Source organism: Trichosurus vulpecula, chromosome 8, assembly GCF_011100635.1.
Source record: "Trichosurus vulpecula isolate mTriVul1 chromosome 8, mTriVul1.pri, whole genome shotgun sequence".
NCBI lineage: Eukaryota > Metazoa > Chordata > Mammalia > Diprotodontia > Phalangeridae > Trichosurus > Trichosurus vulpecula.
In genome coordinates this window covers 252,268,342-252,295,232 of record NC_050580.1, presented here as the reverse complement: position 1 = coordinate 252,295,232, position 26,891 = coordinate 252,268,342, and the positions used below count along the sequence as shown (strand labels likewise).

Sequence of the window (26,891 nt, the reverse complement as noted above, 5' to 3'; positions counted from 1 at the left end):
CTGGACCAGGTAGGAGGGGACTGGGTTATAAAATGCTTTGAATGCCAAGCAGAGGATTTGTATTTGATTCTGAAGGTAATAGGGAGTCACTAGAGTTTATTGGGGGAAGGGGGTGGTCGTGGTGGTGGTGGTGTGTGACATGAATGAACCTCTGTTTAGAAAAGTCACTTTAGTGGCCGAATGTAGGATGTGGTGGCATTTGGAGAAACTTGAGTCAGGCAGACCCAGCAGCAGGTTATTAATAGCTAACATTTATATACTGCTTACTACATGCAGCTAGGTGGTACAGTGGATAGAGTGCTGGGCCCGGAGTCAGGAAGGCTTGAGTTCAAATCTAGCCTGTGTGACCCTGGGTAAGTCACTTAGTCCTGTTTGCACTTTCTTCATCCGTAATATGAGCTGGAGAAGGAAATGGCAAACCATTCTAGTATCTTTGTCAAGAAAACCCCAAATGGGGTCAGAAAGAGTCGGATAATGACTGAAAATGACTGAACAACAACGATGCGCTGTGTGCCAGGCACTGTGCTGTGTGCTTTGCAGTCATTATCTCATTTGATCCTCAGCCACACTTTTTACAGATGAAGAAACAGAGGGAAACAGGTGAAGTGACTGACTTACCCAGGGTCACACAGCTAGTAGGTCTGAGGTCACATTGAACTCCGATCTTTCTATCTCCAAGTCTGGTGCTCCATTCATTGCATCACCTAGCTGGGTATTGAATATTAATTGTTTTATCCCAATGAGACATGATCCTAAACAAGTTCCTCACTCAGTAGACCTGGTCTAATAACATTTTTTAAAACTTCATGACTATTGGCCCAATGGGGTCTGCTGTGTAAGAAATTATCCTATGCTTGCAGCTCTGCCACCATCAAATAAATAATGATATGGGTTTTCTTTTAATCCTGAATGTGTGTACTTTGCTAGTAGCACTGCTCCTCCTTTTATCACAGTTGGCAATGGAAGAATATAGAAACATGTTTTTAAGTTGTAGGCAATGTAATACTTTTAAAAAAGAAAGTAACAATTTGTTAACAATCCAGTGGCAAAAGAATCCTATCCTGATGCAGTCAAGTTTTAAGTTGGTTGTGATGAAGTGTAATAGTCTTTCACATCAAAGCAAAAATCTATGTTTTCAGTTAATTAAGTGCAACAGTTTTCTCCTGCAGTGTTGTAGGCCATTCAATAAAATTAATCATTGGTTATACAAAAGGGTTCCAAGAATCATAGCTTGAAGGCTAAAAACTAGTTAACTAGATTTATCTTAATGAGACAGCCTCTCTCCCACCCACCCCTCATCCCCTCCAATTTGATATTTCTTCAGAAACGAAAGCCTCACTTGATAAATAAAATTGAGCTTTTGATTCCTATGAGGCTTCTGTGAGTTTTAGAAATTTTGATCTAGAACATCAGGATAGAGCTATACATGAACCTAATAGAGCTAAACAGCGCATGACCTGTGCATTTTAAAGATCTAGTCCTTGTACTCTGAGAGGAACTTGGGCTTCAGTAAGTCTTCCTCAGAGGTAAAATGTTGAATTAATTAACCCTATTCCATTTGACCTAACCTGAGTCTTTCATTACCCTCCTCAGAGCCTTTGCAAACCCCCTGTGGCACCTAGGTGAAATAGTAGATGAAGCACTGAACTTGGAGTCAGGAAGATCTGAGTTCAGTTCTAGCCTCAGACACTTACTAAATCTGTAGCCTTGGGCAAGTCACAAGCTCTGTCTGTCTCAGTTTCCTCAACTGTAAAATGGAGATAAATAACAGCACCTTCCTTTTGGAGTTATTGGGAGGATCAATGCCTGGTACTTAGTAGGCACTTAATAAATGATTATTCCCTTCACTTCCTTTCTTCCTTCCCTTTGTGATTACCGGTTCAAGCCAAGTCAACAAGCTATTTTTAAAGTGCTTACTACATGCCAGACACTGTGCTAAGTGCGGAGGGTACCAAAAAAAGGCAAAAGACAGGCCTTTCCCTCAAGGTGCTCACAATCTAATGAGGGAGACGACATGCAAACGACTACGTAGAAAATAAGATAGTGACAGTTTAATTTGGAGATCATCTTTGAGGGAAGGCACTAGCATTAAGGGGGACCAGGAAAGCCTTCTTTCATGGGTGGGATTTTAGCGGAGACTTGAAAGAGGCCGAGGAAGCCAGGAGGCAAAGATGAGGAAGGAGAGAGTTCTAGGATTGGAGCATGGCCAGTGGAAATACCTGGAGTCAGGGGCTGGTGTGTCTTGTGGGAAGAACAGCGAGGACACTGGTGTCACTGGATTCAGGAGTGTGTGGAGGGGAGTGAGGCGGATGAAAACTGGAAAATAAGAAGGTGCCAGGTTACAAATGGCTTCAAAGCCAAACAGAGGATTTTATAGTTGATCTTGGAGGCAGTAGGGAGTCACTGAAATTTATTGAGACAGTGGGATGATGGGGTTGGACAGGCACTTGAAGAAGATCACTTTGGTAGCTGAGAGGAGCATGAATTGGAGTGGGAAGAAATTTAATGCAGCGAGACAAATCAAAAGGCTGTTGCAATAGTCCAGACGTGAAGTGATGATGGCCTATACCAGTGTTAGAGGAAAGAAATGTGTTTATATGAGATGTTTTGAAGGTAGAATCAGTAGTACAGTTGGGGGGTTGGGGGGTGAGAGAGAATGAGAAATCAGGGATGACAACTAACAAGCCTGGGTGACTGGGAGGATGGTGGGTGCCCTCAACTGTCGTTGGGAAGTTAGCAAGAGAGCAGGATAGGGTGGGGCGGAGGAGAGTTAGTTCAGTTTTGGACATGTTAAATTGAAGATGTCTGTGGGACAGAGAGGTCTAAAATGCAATTGGAGATGGAAGACTGGAGGTCAGGAGAGAGGTTAAAGCTGCATAAATAGATCTGAGAATCATTTGCATAGAGATGATAACTGAATCCATGGGAGCTGGTGAAGTCACCAATTGAAATAGAGTGTGGCTTTTTGCCAGAGGTTGCCCAATGAAGATAGACTTCTGTTTTGCACACATGTGTATTTCTGATGGTGAGAGGAAAATTGTTATAATGATCACTGGTGGAGTCAAGATAAACATTCATATTCTTAATGGCACAGCAAAAGATGATTAAGTCAACTTGCACATTTGTTAAGAAGAAAACCCATCCTTCACATGTACTAATAGGTGTAAATAATTTGAACTTTTTCAGGGCCCACAGTTTGTCCCCTACAGATCACCTAGCAGCTTTTTATCTGGCTCTGCAGCTGGCCATATCCAGACAGGTAAGTTTATAGAGATTGTTTGCTGGGATTGTATCCTGAATTTAGGAAGATATGCCATCCGGGTTTAATTCCTTCAGTTTCTCAGTTTGGTACAGTAACTGATCTTTCATCCATTTGAAGTCACATTGGGACCTTGAACCTTTCTAATTATATAGTGTAAATGGGAGGGAAACTCAGAGGGAAGGCTCTAGCAGTGCTGGGAGGTGAGGTGGGTAGAACTGGGAAAGGCATTCTGTAGACAGTGGGTCTTGGAGGTTGGAGAGAGTGTTTCAGGTGTGAGGGACAGCCACTGAGAAGGCACAGAGTGAGAAGATAGCTTGTTGTGATTAAGGAACAGCAAATAAATAGGCCAGTACGTATGTGTGCCTAGATTGTAGAGAGTATGTGGAAGGGAGTAAAGTAGAAGAAGGCTGGAAAGGTCAGAAGGGGCCAGGTTGTAATAGGTTTTAAATGCCAAACAGAGCGTTTTATATTTGATTTTGGAGTTAATAGGGAGACACTGTAGTTTATTAGGTAGAAAAATGGCGTGGTCAGTCCTTTGCATTAGGAAAATCAAAGTGATTTTCCAGGTGATAGACTGGAATAGGGAAAGACTTGAGGCAGGGAGACCATCTGCCAGGCTTTAGGTAGTGAGGGCCTATACCAGGGCCAGGGCAGTGTGAAAGGGGAGGAAGGGCCTTGTGGGAGAGGTGTTGTAAAGGCAGAAAGGACAAGACTTGAAAAGAGATTGGATAAGTAGGGGGAATAGAAATGAGAGGGTGAGCATGACCCCTAGATTGTCAGCATGGGTGACTAGGAGAATGGTGGTGCCCTCAGCAGTAACAGGAAAGTTGGGGAGTGATAGGGAAATAGTGCAAAAGAGGGAGTGTGGAGGGAAAGGTGGTAAAGCCAGTTTTGTATATGTTGAGTTGAAGATATCTATAGCACATCCAGGCTGTGATATGTACAAGGCATTTGGTGATGTAGGACCGGGCCTCTAGATATGAGATTAGAGATGGAGATATATCTATGTATATACATATGTATGTATTTGTATATGTGGATATATATGTGTGTGTGTGTGTGTGTGTGTGTGTCTGAAGATCATCTGCATAGAAATTAATTAAATCCATGAGAGCTGATGAGATCACCAAATGAAATAGGATAGAGTGAAAAGAGAGGAGCCAGGGATAGAGATTTATGCCCCCCATTCATGGGCCCGACCTCCCTGAAGAGCTAGGAAATGAGCCTGAGAAAGAGTGGTCCAGCAAGTAAGAAGAGAACCAGGAGAGAGCAGTATCAGGAAAACCATTGAGGAGACAGTGTGCAGGAGAAGGTGACAGTGTCATACGTTGCAGAGAGGTGAAGAAGGATCAAGAAAAGGCCTTTAGGGAGGGCAGTTATGAGATCATTGGTAACTTTGGAGAGAGAAGTTTCATTTGAATGATAAGGTCAAAAGCCAGATTGCAGAGGGTTTAGAAGAGAGTGAGAGGAAAGGAAGCAGAGGCATTTAGTGTCCATGACTTTCCCCAGGATGTTAGCTAAGAGGAGGGGAGATAATGAGGATACCAAGATAGTGAGCTGGGATGATTGGATCATGTGAGGGTGTTTATGGCTGGGGAAGTGTATTTGTGAGCAACAAAGAAAGAGTCATTAGATGTGGAGAGACTGAAGATTGGAGGGAGAGTGGGAATGATAATGGAGGTAATCTGCTGAAGAAGATGGAATGGAATAGAAACAAGGGTACATATAGAGGAGTTTTTCTCCACAAAGATTAGGGCCACCTCCTCATGAAAGATGGGTGAAGGAGGAATTAGTGGGAAAAGATGGATCCAAGAGAGAACCTTTGTATACACCTACCTACTGGGGAAGGTACATAAATGAACATCTTGCAGAGGAGATTGAGAAGGATCCTTCTTGTAGGCAGGAGAAAAACCCTAACAGGACAGTGCCATAGAAAGGCAGGAGAGAGTTTGAAGAAGGAGGCCTTGTTCAGTAGCATCAGACGCTGCAGAGATCAAGAGCTAGAACAGGCCGTTGTGACTAAGGATAGAGATCCAGTAGAAGGAGAGGATGAGAGTTGTCAAGGAAGGAGTGATCAAAGACTTAAGCTCTCAGAGGAGAGGGCATCAAAGGCATAAGTTGAAGGCTTTCTTTGGGGATGATTCTAGGGTTCTTTGAAACATGAAGTTGGAGAGAAGAGGAGGCTCTGAAGAGATGTCCCTAAGGGTATTGGTGGTGGCATCACCATATTGGTTGATTGACCAAGTCTAAAGGGGGGGTGAGATTCAGAAGAATTCTCTGATCTGAAGTCCTTGGGGAAGTGAAGAGAATGACCTGAGAGCAGTGAGGTAATAGCTATGAAAGGAATTACCTCCCCATCACATCTCCTTCCCCCTTCCCAAGTCTAGCTAAACTTCTTAGTAGTGTGTCATCTTTGAGGACCTTACTCTCTTTTCAGGAGCTACCAGGCAGCACAGGGAGTCACTGCAGTCATCATGTCAGGGTCCCTGCTGGGAGGTGCTGTGTACTGAAAACAATAGGTGTTAAATAGTCGTTTTCACTAAATCCACATGCTATAGGGCTTTGCCACCTCTGGCTTCAGGATTACCCAAGGCAACAACAGTAGTGGGAGGATTAGAGTGTAGCAGAATGACTCTTAACAATGTAACTGTGTTTCTAAAATTAAAACTTAAAACATTAATGATCTTTTTGTACCTACTATCTCCATTTCCTTTAACTCAAATGAACTTCAGAAGATGAGCCTAGAAAGATCCACAGATTCTGGAAAATTATCTTGCATACCCAGTGCTGGACTCTAGAAAGGAACCTTGCACCTCTGCTTCTGGAAAGTACTTTGAGTACTGGATCTAGAAAAGCATCTAACGTGCTGACTTTCCGAAGGTGCCCACTACGCTGACTCTACTTCCACAGCACAATCATTCTTCAGATGAGGAAAACTCACTCTTTCTAGGAGCCTTTCCTTTCAGCAAACCCTGAACTTCCTTCATTCCACAGTCTTGTCAATATGACTCTCAGTAATTTTCTCCTGCTCGCGCTTGTTTTCTCTGTCTTTTTCAAGAGATTAAAAACTTTTTGAAGGTGGAGTTTTGTATGACCTCATGCAAGTTCCTCAACCTCTCTAGCACTTTGCTTCCTTAACCATAAAGTGAACGGATTGGATCGTGATAGCCTCTGAGGTCTCTTCCAACTCAAAAGCTGTGACCCTAAGAATTCTCAAAAGTCATTGCAAATGTGCAACTCTCAGATGCACTTTCCAAAGACCAGAAAGAATAGGTCATCAATCCCATCCTCTCATGTAAAAATAAATGTGAATGACAGTAAGAGAGAGAACACAAAAATTACTCTTTTGAATAAATCCCTTAGGTCCCTAGTTGTAGCTCTTCGAACAGGGTATACTGTGATATTAATTCTCCTTGGTCTTTGAATTCCACTGCACATTATTTAGTGCTCAGTGGCTTATCAGGGCTTAGATAGAAGGATACTGTAGCAGTCACGAAGACCGCTCTGGGGGCAGCAGCAGCTTCCATTCCCTAGCAGTATCCCTATATAGATAGCTTTTCCTGATGACCGTATTGGTTTGGGCATTTTGTCTCCTTGTTTTATAGAAAGTATGGGCCGTTGGAAAGAGTCCTTGAGAGATTCTGGAGACCTGGATTTTTCCTCCAGCTTGTCTAGTAATCAGTCGTATAATATTAGGCATCTCATTTCCCCTTTCTGGCCTCCATTTTGGCATCAGTGAAATAAGGGGGTAGGAGTCAATGAGGTCCAGATTTCCTTCTTTCAAATTTGGATTCTGTGACCCAGAAGTTAGAGCTTATGTACCAGATCTAACAAATATGACATTTTGGGGTGAGAGAAGTGATTGAATTAGAGAAGAGAGACAGTCTTACATCCTATGAAGAAATGAAGTCATCGGGTACTTTAAAGGAGAGCCAAAGTAGGAGAGCTGAGAGGTGGTTGCCAACAACACATGGGATTAGAGTGGGAAGAGACAGAAGAAAGCATTTGTGATAGAGTTGTGATATCCTATTTTGCAATTCAAATGAAAATTTTCTGTTAGTTAATGTAGAACCCATTTGGAATTTAGGGTATCTCTAAATCGAGCATATATACTTTCTGTTGCTGTTTGTATTTGGTTAGTTTTGAAGAGTTTTGCCTAAGTGGAAGAAGAGCCCCACACTGGTCACATGGTACTCGTACTGAACAAGTGATATACGACAGTTATGTTTTAAAATGGACATGGTTGTGACTTACTGCATGAATTTTGGTACATTAGCCTCATAAGTGTCATTGTAAGTTTCTTCTTGTGTTGAGTTACATTAGGAACTATTTTGGAAAAGAGAGTCTCTTTAAATTTTAGATGAGAAGAGATATGATATGGTCAAAAGACCACTGCATAGAGAATTGGGATGGAAACAGGTTCAAATCCTAGGTTTATTTTTTTATGCATCCTAATCAGAGGTGTGACTATACCCATTAATTTACTCTGTGCCTCAGTTTCTTCATTGTAAAATGAAGTGGTTTGGGCTAGACAATTGCTGAAGTTTCCTCTGTCCCTCAGATTCTATGAATCCCACTATTTGTTACAATTAATATACACCTTGGACAGAGGAAGAAATATTCCTCAATTGAAACTGGTTGTTCGGGAAGATTTTTGTCAAAGTTGTTTTTGGTTTATATAGGTTTTATGTTGAGAGGCATCGTCTCATGGTGGACACTGGTCTCATAGCCAGGAAGACCTGGCTCTGACCTATACCAATTTTATGACCATGGGCAAGGCACTCAATCGCTTGGTACTCCAGGCAATTGTCTAGCATAATTGAGAAAGGTTGACCTTCTGTTGAAGATTCTTCATCTATGGTTTTCCTATATTAGTGAAATCTCAAGCTGAATCCCTATCCTATTATTTTAAGAAATCTTTTCCTTTCAGCAGGACTTAGAGAAATAGAAATAGTTTAGCTGAAGAAATTTAATTCCACTAAAAACTTCAGGTTATTTGTTATGTTCCCCAGTTCGGCCATATCTGTTTGTACATAATCAAAAGCAGTTTGAAGTATATGGCAAAGAAAAATAGTGTTTATCCAGGGAGAAATTTAGGTTCTGATGTTGGCAGTTATACACAAAAACTAAGTCTTTCACTTGACTTCATTGGTTACTCTATTGTTGTGAAGAATTTGATGCTCCCTTGAAAAACCTCAAGTTGCTTTATGATTTGTGGTTGATATCCTGAGGCTGTTATAACACTTTTTTTCTTCCCAGAATCTGAATATAGAGCATATTAAACACGAATTTTAATATTCAGCTGGGATCCCATGTAGAAATGTTACATCTTTAAAGTCAGTGTGCATATTCTTCATTGTTTAAAAGTCTTTTTTGGTTTTATTTTCAACCAGATACCAGAAGCGTTGGGCTATGTTCGCCAAGCTCTTCAACTCCAAGGGGATGATGCCAACTCTTTGCATCTCCTTGCACTTTTATTGTCAGCTCAGAAACATTACCATGATGCTCTGAACATCATTGACATGGCCCTGAGTGAATATCCAGAAAACTTTATGTAAGTAGTCTGTCTAGTTTTCGCTTCATTAAAGGCCTTCATTTTGTCCAGCCGAGGTCTTCTCTGATTTGGGCCAACTGCAGCTAGGGTCTGGTGTTAGTGATTTCTTTGCAGAGCTCATGGCAACCATGCAGATTGGATAGCATGCATCCTACTCTAACTCTTTTTAGAAGGTTAGTAACAGAGCATAATTTCAAATTAAAACATCATGACTCCGTTAAATATTTTATATAGTACGTTGTTTGCTTAGAGACATACTGTAGAAATGAGGAAAGAACTTTGGGTCGAGAATAAAAGCCGGTGTTACTACCAGTGCTACTCTCAAAACACTGGACAACCTTGATCAAACCACTTCCTCTCTTTGTAACTCAGGCTTGTTCTCTGGGAAATGGAACTACTTAAAATGAATGAATTAATATTTGTAAAGTATGCTGAGAGTTTTCATCAAAAAAAGTACCAAATTTATGAATTCCCTTTACTGTGAAAGTAAACTGGATATCTAACCAGTCATCTGTATAGTTCCTCTAGGGGAATGACTGTACATATATAAGTCAGAAACTGTTGAGAAATACTTTCAGTCTACTGGCTCATTTGTCCCATTTTCACTGTCTATTAATGCTTTACTTACCAGAATGGAATGACTGTAACAACAATGCTACTTGCTGCTACTGTGGCTTTGTAAGGCCAATAACAGCAGCACACAAGAGGGCTGCTAGCACAGGTTCTTTGATCTGCTTTTCTGAGGAAAGCAACTTAAAGGGGTTTACAATCTCACTTTAATCAAACATACATATATCATTCACTTAGTTCAGGGGAAAAAGTCAGCACCCTGAACTTCAGAGCAAATACAAACAGAAATTACAAACAGAGAAAATATAAACACAAATCAATAGACAGGCTTCTAGCTGTCTGACCAAAGCTATACATACATAGTTACCAGAGAGAAAAGCACCACCATCTGGGTTTTCAAAGCCGGGGGGCTCTTAACAAGGGCCACCCAGAGTCTCATTTGGTCAAATCAGAGGACACTCTTCCAGTGAGTGAGAGGCCCCAAAACAAACGCCAACCTCAGATCTTGCATACCCTTCTCGGGGTCAGAGGGTGTCACAGCCTTGCCACTCAAACCTAGGTGAACTAGGCTTTCTTGTTTCTTAAGCAGGTCAAAGACTCTTGATTCAATCAAAGAAACAAAAGACAAAAAAAAGTCCATTTTGCTTGCCATTACCTTTGAAAGGCAAGACTCATCAAAGGTACTTGATTACCCCAGCATTCCAAAAGAGAAAACTGTAAAAAAAGTTCCATCCCAATTGCCATAACAGTGAATGATCAGAAAGCCCTAATGGCTATTTGGAACTAGCACTGGGACACAGAGGTTCCCACTGGCCCTATTTCATTATCACTAACCAGTAAGGGCCTGTGCTTGTGGGGAGCAGGAGAGGCAGGAGAGGGAAGGTGAGCGGTGGCATCTCTTCAGAGATTTGAAAGGGTCGTCTTGTGCAGTATCCCTTTGCATGATCACCGTGCAGTGATTTTAATCAAGACAATTTCAGTGGCTCCACTTGGAAAACAGGTTCCTAAATTTCCATTACAAGTTTTTTGGTTTTTTTTTTTCATCTTCAAGGGGGAAAAAGGCATTCTTGACTACTGGATGCAGATAATAATTTGGGAAAATTCTGACTTGGGATGTACACTAGCTCCGATATTTATGTAGAGTGAGATGACAAGCTGCTATTGTGTCTTTCGTGTCTTGCTGGTCTTAGAATCTATTCCTTCCCTCACTGAGTTTATTTCTAGATTTTGTCCAAAGCAATTTAGGCTCTGAGAACCTTCAACATCATTTCTTTCCCTTTCGATTTCTTTTCTTTGTAAATACTCTGTTCTTTTCCCATCAATAAATTACCACCTGCTGTATCCAAGTTCTCTCATAAATATTCATAAAGCTTCTCCTCCCCTGCCCTTCATTCCATTTTAATTTTACTTTTTTTTAACTACAGTGTTACCTTACAGTATTGATAGCCTAGTGTGTCACCTGAGAGGAGGATGATTGAATGGAAAGCCGTGCTATAAAATAAGCAATAAACAATAACTCCTAATATTATCCTGAAAATTGGTGACAACTCCAAGTGACAGCAGCTGACAGGCTTTTCAAGTGGCAGACCTAAAGAACAGCAGTGGAGATATTTGAGGAGTGCAGGGCTGTTATTTTAATGTTAAACAGTGAGCTTGAAAAGGCAAGGCATATGGTAGCAGGTTGGAAAGCAACAGAATTCTAGGTTGCTGTTTAAATATTTGTATTTCTTGATGTGTAATGGGAAACTTATCTTCTGAGAATAAATAGTTCATTGAAAGTTTGGGTCAGACATGGTCTACTAATCCTCCTGACTGTAAATTAAAAACAAGATTTCTCATTTCCCTCAAACCTGAAGAAATCATTGTAGAATTAAAGAAAAAATACCTATCGTACCAGCACCCAGCAGAGCGCTCAGCACACAGTAGGCTCACAATAAATTTGTTGGATGTTATTGAATATTATTCCATCTTATGTTTGTATGCTCTATGTCCCAGTCTAGATTGAGAGTAGAGATTATATATTATACTTGCTTTATGCTTCCCATACTCCTTGGTTCAACATTTTGAGCATAGATAATGACTTAGTAAATATTTGTTTAATTAAAGAGACAAAAGATATCTAGAAAACATTAAGATCAGATGTCTGTGTTTAAGACTGGTGCTGGATGAGGTTCCTTGGTGGTTTTGTAAAATCAGGCGCTCCTGGCAATGAGGTGATCTCTACTGGATTGCATTTTGTAAAGTAAAAATGCCTTTGAATTTATCATCAGAGAACTTGGATTTGAATCCTGGTGATGAAGGTCACTGCTTCTATGTGCAAGTCAGCCTTTTTGTGCCTCAGCTGAGTCATTTGTAAAATGATCCTCAGCTAGATTATCTCTAGGATAATTTCTGGCTTTAAATCCTTTGTTTCTACTCTTGACACATAACCACCTCCAGCTATAGCTATTCTGCCTTTCAAATTATAGGTCTCAGGGTTGAAAGTGAATCTCTGGTACATCCTTCTACCTAGAAGTAGGACTGAGTGAAGATAGTTATAGGCTCCAGAATATAGAATTAAGAAGATTTTCCCATCAGGATTGCAGGACACAGGAATTCTTTGTCAAGGGAAATTGAGGAATAAGGATTCCTCTTCAAGGAAATTTTTAAAATAAGCAATTGATTCTCAAGGGTGAGAATAGCTGTAGTTCCACCTGGAAAGAAAGGAATGAATTTGAAGCCTCTTGAGGTCTTTTTCATCCCTGATATTTTGAGATTCAAAAAACCCACCACTATAGCTATTTAAATTTTGAAAAGGTTAAAATAATTGACTGAAAATATTATTTGTGTGCTATAAATTTTCACCTGAATGAGACTGTATGCGTCTGCACTTTTAATGTGTTGTTGGTTGAACTGTGAATTGATCCAGCTGCTCTGGAGAGCGGTGTGCAACCATGCCCAAAAAGCTATTAAACTACCTAGACCAGTTATACCACTATTGGGTGTGTACTCTAAAGACATCAAAAAAAGAGGAAAGGACTAATATGTATAGTGTATTTATTATAATTCTATATATTTATAGTAGTGGTGAAAAGCTGGAAACTAAGAGAATGCTCATCAGTTGGAGAATGGCTGAACAAATTGTTGCATAGAAATCTAATGGAAGACTGTTATGCTGTAAGAAGTGATAGGTCAGTTTCTTTCTTTTTTTCTTTTAACATTTTAATTTATTATTTATTTATTTTAAACATTCTTTTCTTTTTAAATTTTGAGTTCCAGATAATCTCCTTACTGCCCGCCTCCTCCCCTGTTCACTAAGACACAAGCAATATGATGTCAGTTATACATGTGAAATGTGCTTTATCCCTGGATCTAAGATATAGGGACAGTTTTCCTTAATATGATTTCCTTGAAAGGTGATATCTAGGCTCTTTCTTTGATCATGGCTTTCAGGTAGTCCAGTAATTCTTATATTCTCTCCTTGATCTCTTTTCTAGGTTGGTTGTTTTTACAATGAGATATTTCACATTTTCTTCTATTTTTTCATTCTTTTGACTTTGTTTTATTGTTTCTTGATGTCACATGGAGTCATTAGTTTCCACTTGCCCAATTCTAATTCTGGTTCTAATTTTTGATGCATTATTTTCTTTAGTGACCTTTTGTGCCTCTTTTTCCATTTGGCCTATGCTGCTTTTTAACGAGTTCTTCTCTTTAGTGGATTTTTGTGCGTCTTTTTACCATTTGGCCAGTTGTGTTTTTTAAGGTGTTATTTTCTTCACTATTTTTTGTGCCTCCTTTGCCAAGTTGCTAATTCTCTTTTCTTAATTTTCTGGATCACTCTCATTTTATTTTCTCAGTTTTTCCTCTACCAGTCTTATTCCTTTTACTCTTCTAGGAATCCTTGCTGTTTGGTTCCAATTAGCGTTTTTTTTGAGGCTTTTTTGGTAGCTGTTTTCACATTGCTGTTTTCTTCTGAACACAACAATGTCTTGGTCTTCCCTGCCACCATAATAGCTTTTATGGTCAGATTCTTTGGTTGTTGTTGTTTGCTCGTTTTTTCCAGCCTCTTTCTTGACTTTTAACTTTATGTGAAAGCTGGACTCTGCTTACCTGGGGGTGGCGAGGCACTGTTCCAAGATTTAGGCTTTTTCATTCTGCTGTTTTCAGAGCTAGTTCTAGAGGTCTGAAAGTTTTTGGTGCTTCCAAGGTTGTGTGATCCTGGGAGAGGTGTGATCACTGTGCTCTGATCTTTACCCGGAAAATACCCCTGGTCCTTTGCAGCCACAAGTGCTTATGCTCCTCTTTGCTTTGGCACTGCAACCAGGGCCCCTGCTTCTTTGTTACCAAATCACTGTCTTATCCTCTTCACTTGAGAACTGAGACTTAGAACTGTGTATGGGCAATAGAGTTGCCAATGAGCATCTGCTGTACCCAGTGCCAGGAAGGGGTGCCTTATAATCCCTTTTGACTAGTTTCTGACCCCTGTCTCTGGGTTGAGAGCTCCTGAAGCTGCTGCTGCAACTGTGTTTGTGGCTGCAATGTGTGTGGGCTCTAGGTAAGCTGCCACTCTGATGTTAGAGATTTCTCTTGCTAATCTCTTAAGTTTTCTTAGACTGGGAAAATGTCTCACTATAACCTTTTTTTTTTGGTTTGTTTTGGCTCTTCTGCTCCAAGACTTGACTTGAATTATTATTTTAAAGGTGTTTGGAGGGGAATGTTGATAAGGTTCAGTAGAGTGGTTGCCCTTAATCTGCCATCTTGGTTCCCAACCCCTGGAAGGGTCACTTTTCAAAGAAGTCTGGGAAGGCTTGTATGTACTGATGCAGAATGAAATGAAGAAAACCAAAAGAACACTTTAAACAACAGCAACATTATAAATGCAGACAACTTTGAAAGATTTCAAAATTCTGATCACCACAATGACAACCAAGGGGAATAATCATGAAACGTGCTGTTCACCTCTTGACAGAGAGGTGAAGGACTTGCGGTGCAAATTGAGACAGATATTTTATGGACATGGCCAATACAGGAATTTGTTTTGCTTGACTACGCAGATTTTTTTTTACAAGAATTTTTTTTTTTTGTTTTTTCAAGGGGAGTGGAGAATTGTGTGGGAGAGAAAATAGATTCCTGTTAAGTGAAAGAAAATAAGATTGAATTGGAAAAAACCAAAAACTCGTATCTTTATTGTGAACATTCAGTATTCACCCTTGACAGACCACTAACTATATCTAATGTAATTGGACCAAAATACATGCTCTGTCTCCTTTAAAAAAATAACTTTGCATGTTTTTCCTTGATTGATATACCTTACTAAGTCATTTTCTCATTTGCCAAGAAGATGGAGTTAGGTGTCAATGTGATGAATGGAACAGGCTTTTTAAGCATTTGCCTTTCTTGGGGACAATGAGGCAATATGTCATGATTTGTTGTAGGCCTGGAGGTTTTCTCAGAGTAACAATTTTTATGGTCTCTTTCTCACTGCCATTCACATTTATTTTTAAATGAAATGCTGGGATCAAGAATTGATGGTCTTTTCCCTGTAGTCTTTGGAAAATACAACCAGAGTTGCAAACTGGCATCAACTTTTAAGAATTCATAGGTTCTTAGATTTGGAATTGAAAAGGATATAAGAGTTTCCCTAATCAGAGAGTCATAGAATACTGAGTAGAGAAGGGACCCCAGAGGCCATCTCATCTAATCCGTTCATTTTACAGATGTAGACAGTGAGGCCCAGAGGAGTTAAATGACTTGCATGATGTCATAGGAGTAAACAGTAGAGCTGGGATTTCAACTCATGTCATTTGACTCCCAAGTCTGGTGCTCTTTCCACTAGAGCATATCTTTGTGACATTACTTTACTGTTGGGCTCTATAGTTCAATGCATTGTAACAAATTGTGGCTATATTTTTCATTAAGAATACTTTATTGATTTGGCTCATTTTATTTCCCATTTGTAAAGAGTAATTTGTATGTATATATTTAAATTATACGCACACACGCACACACACACACATGCATATGTACAGATATGTATAAATACTTATTTACATATGTTTGTATGTATTTCAGTGTATCTATCACATATATCAAAGATCCATGATTTCATTGGTATGAATTCATCTTCTACCAGTATAGATTATAATCCTGCTAAACCAGAAGGTGTTTTTTTTCAATTCAATAAACATGTATTAAGCTTTGCTAAGCGCCAGGCACTGTGCTAAGGAAACAAATAAGAAAAAGAAAGAAAGTCCCTATCCTCAAGGAGCTAACAGTATAATGGGGGAAGGCAAGATCAAAAGAAAGCTGGAAAGGGGGAAGTATGCCACAGGGGACCCAACATTTGAACTCTGCCATCACTGCCGATAAAAAGTGGAGAGTGAAGTGGAATGTCCAGATTCTGCTCTCTCTAAAGGAAAGCTTTGGGAGGAGTTGAGTGCTCCATGCTTTCAGCCCTCCATCCGGAGTGGAAGGTGTTGAGCATCTGAGGCTGAATTAGCAACGTAGTGATGAAGTTTATGCCGTTTTCTGCTCTGGTCCCTTTGGCAGTCTGGTGAAGCCTATGGACCTTGTTTGAGAATTTTACATACAATAAGATACATAAAATTACAAAGGAAACCAATTATGTTGAAATAAAAATGTAATTTTTTTTCCCCTATCCAAGTTCACAGACCCACTGAAATCTATCCATGGGCCTCTTGGTGTTCTGTGACCTCAAGGTTAAGAACTTCTCTAAGCCATTCTTTCAAGGTTGGCACTTTGGTGATGAGCCTCTCCAAATTTAGGTAGCCTGGTCTTTGGATGACAAGCTCACTGTGCCTCTCTAGATCCCTACATAGAGCTGTTTTAGCTTGATGGAACGTGCTAGATTTTATGTTCTTCTAAGGGCCTATGGTCCCTTGTATTCTGTGCTAAAGTTTTAAGGGGGATGGGGAGGAAATCTTTAATGAAAGCTGTGTGCCATATATATATATATATATATATATATATATATATATATATATATATATATATATCTTCAATTCAGTAGTATTTGTAAGAAAGGGCCAAATGTTATTAAAAGATGAACAGTAATCATTTTTTAGACTTCATGGAGGAGAAGAGAGCAAGTAGAATGTCCAACAATTATGTATACTTAAATATAACATTGATTAAAAAGATATTTATTTTATGGCATGTGTTAGAATCAACTCCAAACAGATTCAAGACATAATATAAAAAAGTTACATGAAATAGAGGAGAATGGAAGGAAGTACCATTAATAGCTGTCACTAGGGGCAGAATTTTTAACTAGTAGAAAGATTGAAGTCATAGAAGAGAAGATGGTCTTTTTTGAATACACAAAAATGAAAAGCTTTTGTACAAACAGTGCAGCTAAAATTAAAAGAGTAGCAGTTAATAGGGGAAAATTCTTTGCAGCAAATAGCAAAAGCTATTCCTAAATAGATGATTAGTCAAAGGTCTTATGAATAATTTTCAAAAGAAATGAAAACTATCAACAACTATATGAAAAATATGAATCATCTTTCTATTTAGCTGCAACTTACTTATATCTTTTGGTTTCATGTATGATGAAAGTGTCAGTATTGATATGATTCAGTTTATTTGGTTGTATGTCTAGTTGGTCATTGGACAAAGTCTAAAAAACCTTTGTAACTGTTAGTATCCACTGTACTGTCTTCTTTTCCATTCTTCTGTTACTGTCACTGCAATCTTGGGAGGAGAATACACAAGGCCAAGGGTCATTTTGTACTTTGTTTCTTGGGTCGTCATGGCCAAAGCTTTCATCACCACAAAGTGGCAAACCTCCCAGTGGTGAACCTTTTCATGATTAAGCAGGCTGGCCCTACTCACTCTGACCTCATCTGTCACAAGGACCATACTCAAAGCCTTTGCACTGGTTGAACTTCTCAGAAATTACATTCCAGTGGCACAACCTTTTAGAACCCAGGGTCACTTCTATAGTACAATGAGTTTTTGTAACAGGACTTTTGTGGATGAATGTTTCTATATGATACCTATTAATCTCTCTTTTTAAGATCTAATTTTTAATAAAGAAGAGAATCCTGGGATGACTTACCTTCTTTTGTCAAAAATGGCCAGTGAGTTATGGTGGGAAAAGGTTGCAACAGTACCAGGTGGCCATACAACAGAATTTTCATTTTATAGGTCAGGGAACTGAAGCACAGAGAGGTGAACCAGAGGTAGTATGACTCCTGTGCAGTTTTATAATACATATTCATGATTTGGCTCCAGGATTTATGAATCTGGAAGACTCTCTATACTCTTAATATCTTTCTGCCCAGATTTACACACATAATAGTATTTCTCTTTGTAACCTGATTCCTACGTAGGTATCACAGAACTATAGACTATTAGGAGTGAATGGGACCCTGAGGATTCTCTAGTCCAATGCCCAAGGCCCTCAATTAACTGATGAGAATATTGAGTCATTGAAAGGGGAATCACTTACTTAGGGTCATGCAGTTAGTTTATGATGAAGCCAGAACTAGAACGTGGATCTCCTGATTCTCAGTCCTGTGCTTTTCCCCATTTGACCACATTTTAAAACTATCCTCCTTAGTTTTTGTGGTTGTTTTTTAATTGAAACCTAATAAAGTGGTGGAATTTAATAGAAGTCAGTAAGGTTTCCTGTAGATTTCATCCTTTTGATAAGCATAAGCCTACATTCTTTTCCTCTTTATCACTACTTTTTTTAGTTTCCAAAATTCCAACATATTGCTTTAAAGCCTTATTAAAACAATAATGGTATATTCAAAATAACGTGTAATTTCAAGCTTCTGTGATTTCTCAGCCAACTAGATGCTACTGTTTTTCAGTGAAAAATATTGAATAATCCACATGCAGTTAAATCAAAGTCCATTTGTTACAGGCTCTTGCATTTTGAAATAACAGGATTTTATTGTTTTCTTTAAAAAAAGAAAAATCCAATAAGTAATCAAAAGAATTTAGCCCACATATTATAGGACTATAGATTCAAAGAATATTAGAGTTTGAAGAGAGTTAGCATTCTTCTCATCCAACTTCCTCATTTTACAGATGAGGAAACTGAGGCTCACAGATGAAAAGTAACTTGAATAAAATCATATGGATAGTACGAAGAAGAGCCACCAGGATTCCAACCCAGGTCTTGGACTCTTTTTAACTGTAATATACTGCTTTCTGTGTAGACCATTATGTTAGAAATCATGGGATGTAATAGTAGAGCTGTCAATTCCCTTAGTATTCTGGACCAAGCTATTGAGGGGCATTCTAAATTCCCAGTACCTGGAGTTCTTTAATAGGATAAACTTGGAAATACAGCGCATAAAATGTCTTTTAAGTCTGTGATAGACAGTTAGTTCTTTAAAATGATAAGAATTTTTTTCTAAATGTACTTTATAAGAGTGGAGAGTGGAAGGAGGAGAGAGAGGTGAGAAAGAGAGGTTTAAGTGTAATTGAAAGAATGCTGGTCTTTAGGTCAGAAGCCAAGAGTATGAAACTCAGCTTCTTTACTTTCCTAGTTGTTTAGTCTTAGGCTAAATGTTCACATGGGCTATTTGTGCCTGACCTGTGGTAGAGCATTCCGAGCTCGTATGGGTCTGATCGGCTGCAGTTGGACACAATGAAACTTGACTCTAGCACGGTGATGTCATTTTGGTCCTCTTGGAGAATGAAGGACAACAACCAACCAACCAGTCTTAGACTATTCACTTCACATCTTTGGGCAGTTCCCTTGTGGGACAAATGGGGTAATCCCTGCATTGCTCAACATAAAGTAGTTGTGAGAATCACATCTGATAACATTCTTCGAAAGCTTTGTGGTGTGTGTGTGTGTGTGTGTGTGTGTGTGCGCGCGCGCGCGCGCGCATGCATTCACACATGTGCAATTTTAGATATTTGGGGTCGTTTCTGCTAATGAGATCTAATTCTTATTCTGAAAAGTCAAAAAGTATTTTTTAACCCTGCTAAATTTAATTTTATCTTATTTATCTAGTCTCTATTGTCAGATAATATAAATCTAGTAAGATTCTAATAACAAAGTTGGATGTCAGCCTCTAGCAGTTTATTAGTAATTGTTGTAATTTGTGAGTAAAGTTAGTCAGTAGGCACTTCAGCAGAATTTGATTGCAGAAATCCATTGCTGCATCTTGCGTTGGCAGCTCTGGGGTATTGGGGTCACTGAAATTTTGAAGTTCAGTTAATTTTTTTCAGCTTTAGACATCTTTACAATATTTTTGAGGAAAAAAATGAAAGATTTGAGTCCTGTGTAGAGAACAGGGAAACAGTCTTATAGAAATAAAACCCAGAGAACTTCTCTACAAATTAATACTTCAGTTATAAGGTGAGGACTCAAGCCATGCTAGCACTGCCCGTCGGGCTCACGTTCTTCCCTCTGAGAAGACTGTTGAAGTCAGATGTTTCTCTGGAGCTGAGAGTGCAGAATTCAGACAATGTGTGGTCAGAGACAATCTTGGAATACTCGGTAGCAAATACCAAAACCTCTGGTTTTTAAATCCCCTTGTCCTGTGCGCCTCCTGGCTTCCATCAAGTCCCAACCAAAGTCTCTTCTTTGAAGAAGCTTAATGACGACGTCTCCCCTCTAACTTTAGCTCCAGTTTATCCTGTTTCTTGTTCGTATGTAGCTGTTGACATGTCTCCTCCTTGAGAATATGAATTCCTCAAGGGCAGAGGCTTTCTTCTGCCTTTCTTTTGATCTCCAGTACTTAGCACAGTACCTGGCATACAGTAGGTGCTTAATAGATGCTTGCTGACTAACCACCAGACTAGGGACTTTATTTAATAAAAGGAGTCATTAAAAGCTTTCTTTGGAGGGGTGGGGAAGGGTGGGAGTGAAAGGAGAAAGTGATATGCCTAGAGCCAAACCTCATGAAGATTAGTCTGTTAACAGAGAGACTAATTAGGAAATTATTGTAGCAGTCTGAAAGAGCAGTATAGAGGCTCTGTACTAATGTGGCAGTAGTAGGTGTGGAGAAACGGCATGGGAGAGATTGTTGGATACCATTGTGAGAGTGGGGAAAAAATAATCCAAAATGGGGTTTCTTGAAATGTTTTATTCTTGCTAAAAATGTCTCTTTGTTCTAAAAATACTGCTGGGAGGATAGAGTATTCCAGATTGTTGACACTTCCACTAAAATGAAAAGCAAATGTAATTGACATGGGATCTAACAGTAATTCTTGCCTGTCATCAGAAAGAGACAATATTAGAGTACTAAGAAAATATAGCCAAGATTTGTTAAAATTATAAATTAGACTTTTTGATTATAATTTTAAATTATAAACTAGAAAATCATTCAGCAAACATTAACATTTCATATATGAAGAAAGCTAGAAAGAGAGTGAATCCGTGAATCTATTACATAAATCTGATTTTTCAAATATTTTGAATTTAACATGGTAAACCAACATTGTACTGCTTGTCCGTGCCTGCTTCTGAACTTCCTTATGCTCTCTTCTGTATTTTTACATACTTTCTTGTTCTCCTCCCCTCTCCCTCTTCTTCCCCTTCTCCCCTCCGTTCTTTCTCCTCACCATCTCCTTTTCTCCTCTCTTCTTATTTTGTTTTTAATATTTCCCATTATGTTTATAGTTTTCCAGTTATTGAACCAGCACTGAATTCCTGGTATAAGTCCAACTTAGTTATTGTATAATCTTTTCAATATGCTGTTATTATTTTTGGGTTAAGATTTTATTCATTATTTTTTGCACTGATAGCGATCAGAGATATTGTTTTATGGTTTTCTTTGATTTCTCCTTGTCTTTGGGATCAGAACCATATTTATCTTATAGAAAGAATTTGGTAGGATTTCTTCTTTCCTTATTGTTGCAAAAAAAATTGTGTAAAGTTGGAGTTAATTGTTCTTTGAAAGTTTAATAGAATTCTGTTGTAAGTCCAATCAGGCCTAGGGGAGTCTCTTTAAGAGTTCATTTATGGCTTGTTTACTTTCTTTTTCTGAGGTAGGATTACTTAAATTCTCTATTTCTTATTTAAATAATGTGAGATTTTACATTTTTATAAACATTTGTGTATTTTATTTTTTTTTAAATTTTTTTAAAATTTATTTAACATATTTAGTTTTCAGCATTGATTTTCACAAGAGTTTGGATTACAAATTTTCTCCCCATTTCTACCCTCCCCCCCACTCCAAGATGGCGTATATTCTGGTTGCCCTGTTCCCCAGTCAGCGCTCCCCTCTGTCACCCCACTCCCCTCTCATCCCCTTTTCCCTTCCTTTCTTGTAGGGCAAGATAAATTTTTGCGCCCCATTGCCTGTGTATCTTATTTTCTTGTTGCATGCAAAAACATTTTTGTTTGTTTTTGAACATCTGTTTTTAAAACTTTGAGTTCCAAATTCTCTCCCCTCTTCCCTTCCCACCCACCCTCCCTAAGAAGTCAAGCAATTCAACATAGGCCACATGGGTATCATTATGTATAACCCTTCCACAATACTCATGTTGTGAAAGACTAACTATATTTTGCTCCTTCCCAACCCATCCCCCTTTATTAAATTTTCTCCCTGTCCCTTTTCGAAAGTGTTTGTTTTTGACTACCTCCACCCCCATCTGCCCTCCCCTCCATCATCCCCCCATTTTTTTTTATCTTCTTCCCTCTTCTTTCCTGTGGGGTAAGATTCCCAATTGGGTATGTATGGTATTCCTGCCTTAGGCCAAATCTGATGAGAGCAATGTTCACTCATTCCCCCCTCATCTGCCCTCTCCCCTCCTCCCACAGAACTGCTTCCTCTTGCCACCTTTATGGGAGATAATTCATCCCATTCTATCTCTCCTTATCTCCCTCTCTCAGTATGTTCCTCTCTCATCCCTTAATTTGATTTTATTTCTTTTAGATATCTTCCCTTCATCTTCAACTCACCCTGTGTCCGCTCTCTCCCTCTCTCCCTCCCTCTCTCTCTCTCTCTCTCTCTCTCTCTCTCTCTCTCTCTCTCTCTATATATATATATATATATATATATATACACACATACATACACACATAGATATATACATACATACACATTCACCCATATATATACATAAACATATATGTATGCATAGTCCCTTCAGCTACCCTAATACTGAGGTCTCATGAATCATACACATCATCTTTCCATGTAGGAATGTCAACAAAACAGTTCACCTTTAGTAAGTCCCTTGCAATTTCTTTTTCGTGTTCTTTTTCTTGATTACCTTTTCATGCTTCTCTTGATTCTTGTGTTTGAAAGTCAAATTTTCTATTCAGCTCTGGTCTTTTCACTGAGAAAGCTTGAAAGTCCTCTATGTTATTGAAAATCCATATTTTGCCTTGGAGCATGATACTCAGTTTTGCTGGGTAGGTGATTCGAGGTTTTAATCCTAGCTCCATTGACCTCCGGAATATCGTATTCCAAGCCCTTTGATCTCTTAATGTAGAGGCTGCCAGATCTTGGGTTATTCTGATTGGGTTTCCACAATACTCAAATTGTTTCTTTCTGGCTGCTTGCAGTATTTTCTCCTTGATCTGGGAGCTCTGGAATTTTGCGACAATATTCCTGGGAGATTTCTTTTTGGGATCTATTTGAGGAGGCGATCGATGGATTCTTTCAATTTCTATTTTGCCCTGTGGCTCTAGAATATCAGGGCAGTTCTCCTTGATAATTTCTTGAAAGATGATATCTAGGCTCTTTTTTTGATCATGGCTTTCAGGTAGTCCAATAATTTTTAAATTATCTCTCCTGGATCTATTTTCCAGGTCAGTGGTTTTTCCAATGAGATATTTCACATTGTCTTCCATTTTTTCATTCCTTTGGTTCTGTTTCATAATATCTTGATTTCTCATCAAGTCACTAGCTTCCACTTGCTCCAATCTAATTTTTAAAGTAGTATTTTCTTCAGTGGTCTTTTGGACCTCCTTTTCCATTTGGCTAATTCTGCCTTTCAAGGCATTCTTCTCCTCATTGGCTTTTGGAGCTCTTTTGCCATTTGAGTTAGTCTATTTTTTAAGGTGTTGTTTTCTTCAGCGTATTTTTCAGTATTTTTTTGGGTCTCCTTTAGCAAGTCATTGACTTGTTTTTCATGGTTTTCTCGCATCCTTCTCATTTCACTTCCCAGTTTTTCCTCTACTTCTCTAACTTGCTTTTCCAAATCCTTTTTGAGCTCTTCCATGGCCTGGGACCAGTTCATGTTTTTCTTGGAGGCTGTTGGTGTAGGCTCTTGCACTTTATTGACTTCTTTAGGCTCTATGTTTTGGTCTTCTTTGTCAGCAAAGAAAGAATGCAAAGTCTGAGACTGAATCTCAGTGCGTTTTCGCTGCCTGGCCATATTCCCAGCCAACTAACTTGACCTTTGAGTTTTTCAGCAGGGTGTGACTGCTTGTAGACTAGAGAGTTCTATGTTCCACGTTTGGGGGGATGTGCCAGCTCTGTCACACCAGCACTGCTCCTTCCCCAACCCCCAACCCGGACTGGGCTTAGATCTTCAGCAGGCCGTGCACTCCTGCTCTGATCTGCCACTTAATTCCTCCCACCAGGTAGGCCTGGAGCTGGAAGTAACAACAGCTGTAGCTGCCCCACTTCCGCTGCCCCTGGGGCTGGAAGCCGAACCTCGAACTCCTTCCACTCCCGCAGCTTTTCCCACTAACCTTCTCCGCAGGCTTTGGTGTTTGTGGGTTAAGGAGTCTGGGAACTCCCACAGCTCACTGATTCAGGGTGCTAGGGCCCCCTCCGCCCGTCTTCTGGTCTGGATGGTCCACGCCCTTCAGGCTGGGTTCTGCTCCACTCTGTTCCCAGCTCCCAGCTCCCAGCTCCGTGTGGGATAGACCTCACCCAGAGACCATCCAGGCTGTCCTGGGCTGGAGCCCTGCTTCCCTCTGCTGTTTTGTGGGTTCTGCCGTTCTAGAATTGGTTCAGAGCCATTTTTTATAGGTTTTTGGAGGGACTCTGTACGGAGCTCACACTAGTTCCTGCTTACCAGCCGCCATCTTGGCTCCGCCCCCAACATTTATGTATTTTATTGAAGTTATTTTTGTTGACAATTGGTCGAAATTGCTTTTAATAATTGTTTCTTTTTTATTCTTTCATTTTTTATATTGGCTCATTTGTTTTCCTCTTTTTAAAATCACATTAACTACTGGTTTGTTTATTTTATTAGAATTTTTTTTAAAAGTCAGCTTTTATTTCTACTTATCAATTTAATAGCTTTTTTTATTTTCAATTTCTTCCTTATTTTCAGAATTTCTCTTTTTTCTGCTTAGTTGGAATTCTTTGTTGCTCTTCTAATTTTTTTAGCTATATACTTCATTTACCTGCGCTTTCTCCCTTGTTGATGAATGTTTTTAAAGATGTAAAATTTCCCATAAGGATTGTTTTAACTGAATCTCAAAAGGTGACATTTTATCTTGTTGTGGTGATTTTCTTGGAAATTATCATTTTGGGAGGAGGTCTAATTTGTGACTCAATTCTTTCTTCAGATTAAATTATCCTTTCCTGCTGCCTTCTTAACCTGTGTCCTTACTTCTTGTTCTTCTGCTTCTGCTCTCTCCACTCTGCATCCGTTGGCATCACCTGCATTCATACTACGCAGAATTTTCTGAAACCATCTATTTAGTCATTTTTTACGGCACACTAATATTCTATTACATTCAATATAGAGCAGTCTCTCCAGCCATTTCTGAGTTGATGGATTGATGGATGTCACTCTAGACTTTAATTAATTTTTTTCCCTTTTAACCGCTCCTCTCCCCCCAATTTTCAAGATTAGGAAATTGTTTTGCTCATGACTCTTCTCTCCTCAGCATCATCTTCCTCTTGACTCTACCTTCCCATCCCCACTTTGTTTCCTATTGCATTTGATGCATTTTTACATTGAAGTGTATTTGTTTAATTCTCCTTTGTCCTCTTCTGATAAGAATGAAGGTTCATTTAGTGCCCGTTCTCCCCTCTTTCCTCTATGTTTGTTTACCCTTCTTAGACATCCCACCTTTGGGAAAGAAGTTCCATCCCCTTTCTCCTCTGTTTTGTATGAAAGTATATTTATTTTACTATCCCTTCTGTTTCTCTTAAAACTCTCGAAAGAGAACAAGTCCGCACCTGGGTCCTCTCTTTTCCTTTTTTAACTTACTTAATATTCTGTGAAGACCTTTGTTAAGGTTCTGAAGGACATTTGTGTCTTCTCTCCCTTTTAGAATGTTAGCATGACATTATCATGCAACTGTTTCTAACGGCTCAAATAAATTTATCTTTTTAGGTTCCTCTGGACTCTTGTGTTTGTATTTCAGAGTTCCTTTTCAGCTCCGCCCTTTTCATCAGAAATTCTTTAAAGTCTTTTCTTCCATTAACGGTCCATTTTTCTCCCCAGAGTATAAATAATCAGCTTTGCAGGGTAAGTTATTCTTGACTATTACCCTGTCTCTTTTGCCTTTTAGACTTTGTCTTCCAAGATTATGTCTCATTTATATTACAAGTTGCCGGGTCTTGTGTGATCTTGACTGTGATTCCTCGGTATTTGAACTTCTTTTTGGATGCCCGCTGTATTTTTTCTTCGATATGGGAACTCTGAATTTTGGCTATGACGTTTCTGGGACTTTTTGGTGGTGCTGGGTGGATTCTTTCTCTGCTCAGTTTGCTCTCTGATTCTTTTAGACACGCACAGTTTTCGTTTATGATTTCTTGAAGTATAGTGTCTGGGCATGTCTTTTAAATAACGGCTTTCAGGGAATCCGATGATTCTTAACTTAAATCTCTCCTTGACTTCTCTTCCAAGTTACTTTAAAAAAATACCTCTTTATCGATTGAAAAAATCTCTATTGATATCTTTTGTTTTTACATTGCCCGAATTTCTTCCTGTAACCCTCCCCTTCTCAAAGAGTCACCCCTTATTACAAAGAATCAATTTTTAATATCAAATTTCTTAGATTTTTTTCAAACTTTTGACTTCAATTTTTGGAGAAACTTCTTATTTAATTTGTAGTCAGAATTTAGGTTTATTTAACTCACATTTGAGATTTAGATCATGCGCTTACTATCACTACATTAGTCTGTTAAGCCACTCTCTGAGAGTTAAGCAATTACATATTTTCAAATATATTAAATGATGTATTGGCACTTTTGAATTTCCATACAAATTTTTTTTGCTTCACGGTGTCTTTTGCGGGTGGAAGCCTCTCCTGGAGTGAATAAATGCTAATCGCCGTTTGTGTATATCTTAGTTTTTCCTTTTGATTTAATGTAAACCAGGCCGGATGTTTTAGAACAATCTCAAAACGTGTGAACAGAGCATGGCAGAGATGATGACAAGTATTACTTAGTGGGTTTTTAAAAATTGTTTTGGAGGTTGACAAACATGCTGAAATTTTTGGAAATTGATAACAGAATTATCATTTCTTTTTTACTTGTTCATTTCCTGCTTTTCCCATCATTGTTATAAAGATGGTATGCGCGGGTTTTTGTGTCCAGTGTTTTTAAGCTTATTGTAAGATCTTTTTTTCCCCTTTCCATATAATGTTTTTGATTTTTCAGTCAGTGAAATTTT

General features: G+C 39.0%; 1 protein-coding gene across 4 annotated transcripts in view; it reads left to right on the top strand.

The window, feature by feature from the left end:
• Window positions 1-26,891, top strand: part of TTC7B (tetratricopeptide repeat domain 7B) — a 333,472-nt gene that overhangs the window by 186,992 nt on the left and 119,589 nt on the right. For all 4 annotated transcript variants that reach the window (XM_036735890.1, XM_036735889.1, XM_036735888.1 and 1 more), the window contains 2 exons: window positions 3,187-3,259; window positions 8,656-8,816. In XM_036735890.1, coding sequence (XP_036591785.1) covers window positions 3,187-3,259; window positions 8,656-8,816 — 234 coding nt within the window. The remainder of the gene's footprint in view (window positions 1-3,186; window positions 3,260-8,655; window positions 8,817-26,891) is intronic.